At 42.0% G+C, this 11,252-nt stretch overlaps 1 protein-coding gene across 1 annotated transcript in view; it reads left to right on the top strand.

The window, feature by feature from the left end:
- The window catches only part of TXLNG (taxilin gamma), a 57,681-nt gene extending 46,715 nt beyond the window's left edge, over positions 1–10,966 (top strand). The window contains exons 8-10 of the mRNA XM_037020460.2: positions 4,927–5,019; positions 6,982–7,077; positions 8,037–10,966. Coding sequence (XP_036876355.1) covers positions 4,927–5,019; positions 6,982–7,077; positions 8,037–8,339 — 492 coding nt within the window. The 3' untranslated portion in view covers positions 8,340–10,966. The remainder of the gene's footprint in view (positions 1–4,926; positions 5,020–6,981; positions 7,078–8,036) is intronic.
- The last annotated feature ends 286 nt before the right edge of the window (positions 10,967–11,252 follow it).

The following is an 11,252-nucleotide window of genomic DNA, read 5'->3' on the forward strand; positions in this document are numbered from 1 at the left end:
AGCACTCAAGTTTCAGGCGGACCAGACAGTTGGTCACGCTATCTCCAGGGTCCCCCTATCTCCAGGGTCCCCCTTTCCACCATCTCGGGTATTGCCTCCCTTTCTCAGTCTGTTCCCACATGTGTCAGCTAACTTCCAACTGAAGAAAAACTCATCAATCTTTGTATTAAATTGAGCCATATGAAGATGCTGATACTTGACTTCTTTGCCCTACATAATGTCAGTTTCTTATAGTTTAACCTAAGCTCCTTAGAGTTTTGTGCTGTGAGTACATTGAGCATATAACCTATTTTGTAAACCGCCTGTTGACCATGTAGTCCCAACTCCCAGGTAGAGCTGTGGAGGTTGTGCTTTCAGTGGGGTCCCTCTTTCCTTTTCCTCTTCTTTTTTTCAAAATGTGGAAATAGTATTGTTAATTATAGTCATCATGTTATACATTAGATCCCTGGAACTCATTCATCTTATAACTGGAAGTCTATCCTTCGACCAACATCTCATTTCCCCCACTCCCTGGCCCCTGGCAATCACCATTCTACTCTCCTTTTTCTATGAGTTTTACTTCTTTGGATTCCACATATAAGTGACATCATCATATGATATATGTCTTTGTCTGCCTTATTTCACATAGTGTAATGCTCAAGATCCATGCATGTTGTCACAAATGGCAAGATTTCCTCCTTTTTTATGTCTGAATAAGAATTCCATCGTATATATTATCACATTATCTTTACCCATTCATTTGTTAACAGGCTGTTTCCACTTCTTGGTTATTGTGAATATTGCCTCAAATGACCATGGCAGGGGGGGCAGGGTACAGATTTTCTTTGAGATAGTGATTTCATCTCCTTTAGTAGATATATATATATCCAAAAGGAGGGGCATTGGATCATATGGTAGTTCGACTTTGAATTTTTTGAAGAGCCTCCATGCAGTTTTCCAGAGGGGCTGTGTCTTTGTACATTACCACCAGCTGTGCACAAGGGCTCCTTGTCCTGTGCGTGCTCACCGACATTTGTTATCTCATCTTTTTGATTATAACCATCCTGACAGGTGTGAGGTGGTAGCTCATTGTCCTTCTGATTTGCACTGCTGTGATGATTACAATGTTGAGCACCATTTCATGTACCTGTTGGCCATCTGTATGTTTGCTTTGGAAAACTGTGTTCATAGAGTCCTCTGCCCATTTTTAAATTGGATTATTTGGGGTTTTTTGCTATTAAATTACGCGAGTTCCTTAGATACTTTGGATATTAACCCTTTATCAGATACATGGATTGCAAGTACTTTCTCCCTTTGGTTGCCTTTTCATTTTGTTTCTTTTACTGTGCAGGGGCTTAGTTCAATGTAGTCCTGGCCCCATTTGTTGATTTTTGCTTATATCGCTTGAATTTTTTGGTGTCATAACCAAAAAAGCCATTCCCAAGACCACTGTCAAGAGCTTTTTGCCTGTGTTTTCTTCTGGGAGTTACATGGTTTCAGGTCTGTCTTTTTTAATCTATCAAGTTAATTTTTGTGAGTGGTGTAAGATAGGGGTCCAGTTTCCCTCTTTCTCATTCTTTTGCACTCCAGTTTCCCTAACACTATTTATTGAAGAGACTGTCCTTTCCCAGTTGAGGATTCTTAGCTCCCTTGTCAAATACTAGTTGACCATATTTGTGTAGGCTTATTTCTGGGCTCTCAGTTCTGTTTCATTGGTCTTTTTTTATGCCAGTACCATACTGTTTTGATTACTTTAGCATTGTGGTATAGGAGCATAATGCCTCCCCAGCTTTGTTCTTTCTCAAGATTGCTTTGATAAGATTGTTTATCAACCATGCTACAATAAAAAGAAATTGCTGTGGCTCTTTGGGCTCTTTTGTGGTTCCATACAAATTTTAGAATTTTTTTTCTATTTCTATGAAAAATGCCGTTGGAATTTTAATAGAGATTGTATTGAATATGTAGATGGCTTTGGGTAGTCATGGACATTTTAACAAAATTAACTCTTGATGCATGAACACAGGATGTCTTTCCATTTATTTTTGTCTTCAGTTTTTATCAGTGTTGTATAGTTTTTGGTGTATATATCTTTTATGCCCTTGGTTTAAATTTATTCCTAAGTATTTTATTGTTCTTTGCTGCTCTTGTAAGTAGTATTGTTTTATTTCTTTTAAAGATATTTCGTTGTTAGTGTATAGGAAGTTTCACAGCTGATTTCTGTGTTGGTTTGGTATCTTGAAACCAAAGTTGTTCTGACAGTTTTTTTGGCAGAACCTTCAGGATTTTCTGTACATAAGATCATGTCATTAGCAAACAGTTTGACCCTTTGCTTTCTGTTTTGGTTGCCTTTTCTTTTGCTTGCCTGATGTCCCTGGCTGGGGATTTCAGTACTGTGTTGAAAAGAGATGGTGAGAGTAGGCACCCTTGTCTTGTTCTGATCTTAGAGGGAAAGCTTTCAACATTTCACTGTCGAGCATGATGGTGGCTGTGGGTCATTTCATATACGGCCTTCTGTTCCTTCTGTATCCAATTTGTTGAGTGTTTTATCATGAACAGATAGAATTTGTCAAATGCTTCTTTGTGTCTATTGAGATGATCAATGATTTTTGTCTTTTATTCTATTACATGGTATATCACATTTGTTGATTTGCATATATTGAACCATCTTTGCATCCCAGGGATGAATCCCATTTGATCATGGTGTGTGATCTTTTTTAATATGCTATTGAATTTGGGTTGCTAGAATTCTGTTGAGAATGTTTGCATCGGTATTCATCAGGGATGTTGGCCTGATGTTATCTCTGTCTGTAGTATCCTTTTCTGGCTTTGGTATCAGGGTAATGCCGACCTTGTAAATGAGTTTGGGAGTGTTCTCTTCAATTTTTTGAAAGAGTTTGAGAAGAACTGGCATTCATTCTTCTTTAAATGTTCGGTGGAGTCCACCCCTGAAGCCGTTGGGGCCCAGGATTTTCTTTGTTGCCTCCCTGCTTCTCGAGCCCCACGCCGTCGGGCGGCCCTAATGCCGTCTTTCTCTGTGCTTGCCTTGTGTGGAGTAAGGGCACCAGCTGTTGCCTCTACTTAAAGAAAAGGTACAGAAAATACTTCCCGTGTCTTTATGGAGAGGTAAAATTAGGCATGTAAAGTTTTATCTGTATCTGGCTTTATTTATCTCTATCTGGCTTTGGAGGATGGGCTTTAATGCTGGAGTCACTGCCCACTGTCCAGTGCGAGGTGCCAGAGGGCCCTTCCTCCAAGCTTACAGACATCTCCAGTGCTGTTGTCTGTGATCTGTGTCACTCTGGGTCACGTTACCTGATCACTAGTTTGTTTCCTTTGCTGTCACCTCTACCTTTTCCTGCTCCCGAAATGTGGTGGCAGTTCTTTCCAAGAGTTGGTCTCATGCTCTCACCATGTCAGTTTCCAACATTTGTTGATGATTTCATAGTCTTATTGGTGTATCTTGACCTAGTGTTTTGTAATCCATCCACAGAAGTGCAGGTGTGATGGTAGGTGCCACTTACTACCTAGTGTGCGCCAGCACTGGACTCTCTGCACCAGTCTAACCTGGATGTTCCACCTTCAGTAAAAACAGACCGTGTTAAGGCTGCCGTAACTCCTGATCCCCCACAAGTACCAGAACTGCTCCCTTCATCTGCCTGAGCCACTCCCCCTGTTCCGGACTCCAGGCCAGCAGCCTCAGAGGCCGCTCTACAGACTGGTCGTCAGTGCTCTGCGTTTTTCTCAGTTTGCCTTTCGACTTCCGTGCCCCCTAGCCCTTGCCCCCACCTCTGTGCGGGTGTGCGTTGGCTGTCTTCCAGTTGTCTTGTCTCGCCTGCATTCTGCATCTTCCTCTCCCATACGTACAGTTGCTTCTGATGCTTCTCATGCGGTCCATTCCACCTGATACCTGGGTGGGCTGCTTCCATCATATCACACCCTGGCCCCGCCTCATCCTGTCTACGTGGCTACGTCTAATATTCCTCGCACAGCACTGCTCAGAGTGGAAAGGCATCGCTTATACTATTTCCTGGCCTCTGGTTATGTTTGTTCTTCTCTGCTTTCATTGTATTGTATTGTATGATCTGGAGCAGAACACCTTACTCCTCTGGACCTGTTTCCTCAGCCTGAAAATAATAGTTACCTTAGATACGATCTAGAGGGTTCCTCCTAGTCTAAAATGCAGTAATTCAGCCTACCCTTGAGGCCTAGCTCGGGCCTTGCTGACCTGAAGCCTTCCCTAGCTCTTCTATTCTGACCCCTGCTGTATCCTGACCCCTTCTCTGAACTGTTCTAGAGGGGAGAAGGTGACGCCTTGCTCTATTCTGCTTGGCTTGTCAGTTCACATTATTTTTCCAGCAAGCATAAAATTTCCTTGAGGGTGGGAGTTAAAAGAAAAATGGTGTTTCTACCTCTCTGAGCTTTTTTTCTCTTAACTGCACTCCCACTGAATTCTCTCTCCTCCAACCAGACCAATTCTTCGGCTTCTGTTTCATTTTCCTGCCTACGTTAACAAAGGACAGAGCCTTGCTATCAAGCTAAGAACTGTGCAGGTGGTGTTCTAAAAGATAATCTTCTAAGGACAATTTGTCAGATACAAGGAGAGAAGGGGGTAGTTCACAAAGGATGACTTGTATGAAATTTATAGCTATACCACACGATTCAGTTTTTATTATAATTGGTGGGATGGAGCTAGTAAATATTTGTACATTTTAAACACTTGGATCAAAAAATGGTGAAGTCAATAAAACTTGCTCAGTTTCAGTGCCTTTCGGTGGGTTGTAGACCTTCAGCAGTCAGTGTCTGGTGTCCAAGGATTGGTGTGCATTTGTTCTTATTTCTGTCCCTATAACAAGTAACTAATGTTTAACCATATTATGTTCTTTCTGAAAGTTTTTGGGACTTTAAATTGTTTACTTGGAACTCAGGGTATTTATTTTTCTTCTGCAGCTTTCTCTTTATATGGATAAGTTTGAAGAATTCCAGACTACCATGGCAAAAAGCAATGAATTGTTTACAACCTTCCGGCAGGAAATGGAAAAGGTATTTGCATGTTTTTAGCCGAATGTCACCTAAAAAGGGATTTCTATGGGAAGCTGTTTTAAGCATAATTAGTACTTGGACAAGTTTATGTCTTAATTTCATCTTTTCTGACCTTCCAATCAGAATACAGTGGCATTGTATTTGGCCACTTTGCCCTAAGTGCACCCCAGATAGCTAGTGAGCTCTATGCTCTTAAAATTCTAACTTTATTAAAGTGAATTCCTCTATGAAATGCAGTTCATTAGACATGAAGTGGTTTCTTTTTTGTTTGCTGTGTCTTGTTTCATTTACTGCAGGTGACCTCGCTCCTGCCTTTCACAGAGCTCTGTCCTTGGAGATTAAATTATTTGGAGAGTAATCACTTTTCTTTTTCTCTTAACTGCACTCCCACTGAATTCTTTCTCCCTCAGCCAGACCAATTCTTTGGCTTTGGTTTCATTTTCCTGCCTGTGTTAAGGAAAGAGAGCCTTGCTGTCAAGCTAAGAAGCAAAATGTATACATATATCCATCTATTCATCCTTATTTTACTTGGTATATTCCCCTGAAAACAGAGGCCTTGTAAAACTGGTGCTGGGTTGGGGAGCAGCACAGCAGGGTCTGGCACTTTGTAAGCGTTCAGCAGATGGCAGTCAGACTGTGACCACGTCCACGTACTGGTCGGGAGCGCGTGCTCTGGGTTCTCGCCCCAGTGGCATCATGTAATACGTGACTCTGAACAACTTGTTTGACCTTTTTTTGACATTCTGTTTTCTTCCTTGTTAAAAATAACAAAATTGCCTGTCCTTCCTAAAGTAGAATAGTTCAGACAGTGCTTGGCCATGCCGAATGCTCAGTTCCCACCTGCAGGTGTTTTTAGACCTAGAGCTCCAGCAGTGTCGGGGGGCAGCACGTTAGTCCTGCCTGCCGGTCCTTTCAGCTGAGGTTCCAGTCGAGGGGAATCTCAGGCACAGGGAACACCCGAGCTGGGCTTCACTGAGCACGCGCACTGTTGAGGTGGGACGGAGTTTAAGACAAGAACAGCCGATTTGCCATCCCTTCTGGAGAATCCTCGGGGTGCACATTCCTGTCTGCTAGTGGCTATGGAGATAACTTTCGGTCAGCACTTGACCCAGATCTTCCACAAGCTCTTCTCCACCCCACCTTGGGGTTCAGTTTTGTGGACACTTACTCATGGCACAGGGCATTGTCTCTGTCCTACCCTTGTTGCCCATAACAGTGCCTGGCTCAGTGCCCCACCTGCGATCAGAACTAGGGCACAGTCAGCAGTTATAAAAAAAAAAAACCTTGAAAACTGGGTTCATTGACAGCATAGCTAAATCTCATTCTGAATGTCTAAAAACTGGGTTCTTGGAGCATAGGTTTAAGAACATTCCCATTTATTTTTAGAACTGTTTTATCTTTAGCACAACCTGAAGTAAAACAATCACGGGAATTGTGAAGATGACCAAAGCTGAGGATTACCTACTTTATCTTTTTCTGGGTCACTGGACTCTTACCTAAATTATGCTGCCTCTAGTTCTGAAACTCATGTGGTCTCAGAGCTGATGGTACAGCACCAATTTCTGATCTTTTGAGGGGCTGGAAACCTCATCTTTTCAAGAATCAGGTGAATAGTGTAATGACCAGAAAACTCACAAAGATGGCTTTTTTTTATCACTTGGGGAGAAGAGGCCTGGTCTCTTTTTTTAGCCCCAGCTGTAATGGAAGACTCGCTGCGGCCTTAACTGAGTTCAGAGGGTGCCGACAGCTTCCTCCATGTGCCACTGCCTCTGAAATTGAGCAGATTTGTTTTTCTCATCATACAAAACCCTCACTTTGGTTCCTGCTGCTGCCACCCTAGGAGGTTCTGAGATAAGCTGTGCCAGCAGACAGGCACAGCTGTCAGACTTTTTCCAGGGGAACAGGGTGTCGAGTTCAGCAGTGGAACTTAGAATTTGAATTTGCAATTGTGTTGATTTACAGATGACAAAGAAAATTAAAAAACTGGAAAAAGAAACAATAATATGGCGTACCAAATGGGAAAACAACAACAAAGCCCTTCTGCAAATGGCTGAAGAGGTGAGATGGTTTCTTACCACCGAGGTTGTGTTCTTAGTCATGGGGACTCAGGAAGTTAGGTACCTAGCAGGGCTGGGGGGTTGGCTGAACACAATCCATGATGTCTTTCAAGGTTGTAGGTGTAAAGCCCTGAGGGGGGTATTAAGTGTCCTGCTACCCAGGTAACTGGACCACGCTTGTGTTGGAGGTAGCCACGAAGCATCTAGATTTTGCTTTCTTCTACAGCAGTGGTTTCTCCAACTTGAGCTTATATCAAACTCTGGCCTGTTGAGACCAGGGCTGCTGGGCCCTGCCCGAAGTCTGACTCACTAGGTCTCGGGTGGGGTCAGGGAATCGGACTTTCTAACAAGTGTCCACTAAGGGGGTGCTGGTGCAGGCCCCCAGCTTGACAGGCCCTGACCAGATTTCCCTGAGTGAGCACATGCGAACCACTCCAGTGCCGTTCTTTCTGCCTTTACTTAGTCTTTTCAAATAGGCAGCAAAGTCCTCCATGCCCGTCTTACAAAGTTGGAGTGTGTTGTTTGCGAACACTAAATTTCACACCTTAAATTTTGCTCTCATTTAAAAAAATTGTTAGAAGAGAGAAACCTATGTATAAATGAGTCCATTTGTTTTTAATTAGGGTCTTATTTCCTATCTGCTAGTCTTCGTGGTATCTTGAATTTCCTTAATGTTTCATCAATACAGAATGTTTTTAAAAGTGCAATTGGGCTATTTTTAAGGAACATGACAAAGGGAATTTGGTTGTGCTGCCTTAGACCAGTATTGTCTTAAGTATTATTTGGTATGCATAGGTAAGTGATTGCCGCGAAGCTAGCTAGAATGTTAGGTGGTGTTTGAAGAGGTTGGACATGTTCAAGACGTAATTTCAAGTATGGCTCAGATTAATTTTTTTGCATCCAGTAACCTAATATGTATTCAGCAAGGTTACATAAATCCTTTTTTTTTCTTTCTTACAGAAAACTGTCCGTGATAAAGAGTACAAGGCCTTTCAAATAAAACTGGACCGGTTAGAGAAGCTGTGCAGGGCCCTTCAGATGGAAAGGAATGAGCTCAACGAAAGGGTGGAAGTCCTGAAGGAGCAGGTCTCCGGGAGGGCCGCAGGTGCCGATCTAGCACCGCCTGGGACACAACCCTGCGCTGCCCTGGCTGCTTCCAGGGAGCCGAACACTGCTTCTAAAAGCGCCCCGGGAGCCCCACTGGAGGCTGCGTCCAAGACCACGTACGTGGGCACTGGGCCCGGTATCGAGTCAGTTGACTGAGATGAAGTGTGATCACTGTTTCGAGAGCTATATTTTGTGTATATCTTTCTCTGTTAGTAGTAACTATTGGTTTTGTGTGAAAATTTTCTTACTTTTTCTACCATATCTGTATTTTCTTAGAACTACTGGACTTATGTGGTACAGGAAGCTGCTTAGCAGTTTTGAGTAGTTTTACTCTGTATGTTTTCCTCAGCTGTGTTGCACATCTGCCTCATCTCCCGCCACTGGAATGCATGTGGTCATTGTCTTGTGCTTTCTTCTCTGGCTCCTTGCACAGAATCATCCTAATAAAAATTTCACTCAAGACAGGGCCAACCTTGACAAGGGAACTGTGTTCTGATAGTGGTTCCTTCATGTGGAAACAATATTCATTTAAATGTCCTAGACTCTGTTAGCTTTTTTTTTTTCTAAGGAAAATATCAAGATGACTAATTTTGTCTAATAGCCCATTTAAATGCCAAGTAGAAATTAAACTCTAGGGTTGGGTCAGAAACCAGCATAGCATATTTGATTCAAGTTAGTTTTTTTGAATAGTATTTTTATCATTTGATAAATTGAGATGGGTGCAAGCCTCAAATTCCTCAAAGTTTTGGCAGATTATATAAAGGTGTCACTTATAAACAAAGTATATACAGGCAGATCATTGGACAAACATGCTTAATGTTTACGTGATCTCGAATTAGGTTTCATAGAGCTAGTGTGTGAACACGGACAACCAGCTGCTGCCAGTTAAGAGATTTGGGTACAGAGCCCTGCTGGTGGTCCTTTGCTGGATTAAGGCAGTGAGGGTGATACCCATGGGTAGCTTTTCCTAAAGTACAAGTCCCTCCACTGCCTTTACCTTCTGGCTACTTGAAAGTTGGTTGTTCAGCTGTTCTATGAATCCCACCAGCGAAGTTCTCTAGACAGTTTTAATTGTAGGTCATGCTAACTGAAACTGATTTCATTTCCAAAACAAAGACTGGAACCAACACTTTTACCTTTGGGAAAACACAGCATTGAGGTGGTCAGGGTCTATAACAGCGCTTTCAATCTGTTTCTCACCCCTAGTTACTGTTTTTCTTTAACAGTATTATATCAAGGTCTCTACACTTGGAATGGGGGAACTTGAAATTAAGCATGTCTCTGGTTAGTCCTGCCTGCAACTTTTCCTTTGCTCTTTATACTACTGATGTGGCTAAAGTCATGCAAATGATTAATCAGGTACACCATGGAAGTTCTGACTTTATCCCTGGTATCATATGCATTGAAATACTGTATGAAATACAAAGGCTCTGTAGAACTGATGCTAAGCACATTCCACTAAACAAAGCTATCAAACTGATAGTTCTTCAGTTGCTTACTGAACCTGAATTGTACCTCCTGTGTCCAGTTAAAAGGGTTTTTTTTTTTGTTAAAAGTTTTTATTTGTAAAGTCCTGTCACATTCGTGGTCTGAACTGGATTGAAAAGAATTGAAAATTGTCCCATTGATAGGGAAGAGTGCCTGCAGTGCCTGGAGTAGAGGGTTGTATCTAAGCTCACACCATCAGTCGCGGTAATTGAGGGGCCTGGAGGAAAAGAAACCCACAAAGTAGGTTATCTACTCTGTCAAAATGAGTCAGAGGCAAATACAAACATTCCGTCTTCCAACAGCGTCTCGTACATACCCTCTCTAGTTACTAAATGAAATATTGGACTTACTTTCTGAAGAGGAAGGTGTATACTTTAAAATTAGTTCTAATGATCACATTTCACAAGGACTCTGCTGATGTACAGCTCTTCAACGTTGAAGTTATTTGTATAGCCCACGTTTCTTTGTGGTGCTTGTCCTGTGTGGAAGATTGTAAACCTTGGACCTGTTGCATATTCCCAAGGGCTTTATAAAGCAATGTGATTAACAGTACCTAGCCTGCTGCTTTTGGCTTAATTGTGTATTTTTAGCTAGATGCTACCATGGTGTTGAGATAATAGATTCTGTCTGGGATGCGTTTGCTGTCCTTTACAGTATCTTTCCTCCCATTACCCTGTGAATAAAAACAGAAGGGACACTCTGAGAAGGACATCCTCCTAAAACAATCACCTCACGAGCCCAGTGTCGTGGCTTTGTAGCACGCCCTGTATCTACCATATTCTAGAACACTGTAATGCTACTAAACTGGCCCAGGAAGGTTTAACGTCAAATTCACTTCAGCTGCATTTGTTGCACCCTCATGGAATCTTGATGTGTGTTATTCATAGTGGCAGCAGACTCCAAGGAGTAGAGAACACTTGGGTCTTGGATAATGGACCGTTTCATCCTCAGACTTGTAGGAGTACATTTCTTGGTCTTGAGACCAGTATTTTTTAGTTATGTGTGTATGTAACTGCCTTTATTACACCTGGTTATCACAATTCAATTCTCAGGTGTTGCAGAAAAATCTACCTCTTTCAGACTGTAGATGGAAATAACTGTGAAAAGATGCAGATATCTTCTAGTTTGTGCTAAACACTGCTTTATTTTTACAGCCCATGTCTTTCATGAGGAAATGAATTGAGGCAGTCTTGTTTTGCTTTTCAAAGACATTTTGTAGAGATTTTTCACTAATGTGAATCTGATTTTATCTACTCAATTCTGTATAGATTAAGTAAATATGTACAAATTTAACAGCTTCTGTGTATTCTTTTGTTACCATGTTACCTTAATTGTATAGCAGTCAAGTCCAAAGATAGTTGTACATAGCTGGTTTCTCAGGCCTTAGAAGGTAGTTTCATTATCATGATTTTAGCAAGAAGGAATGGAGCGCTGGCCACCATCCGAGTAGGTGGCAGAAGACTCATTTTATGTATCCACACCTGTTGTCTTTGTTTTTTCCTTTGGGACAATTCTGTCAAAGCTTAAACTACAAGGACTATGCATATATGCATTTCTGCAATCTTGGCTGCTCTTAGCACA

The sequence above is a fragment of the Manis javanica genome, chromosome X (assembly GCF_040802235.1).
Source record: "Manis javanica isolate MJ-LG chromosome X, MJ_LKY, whole genome shotgun sequence".
Taxonomy (NCBI): Eukaryota; Metazoa; Chordata; class Mammalia; order Pholidota; family Manidae; genus Manis; species Manis javanica.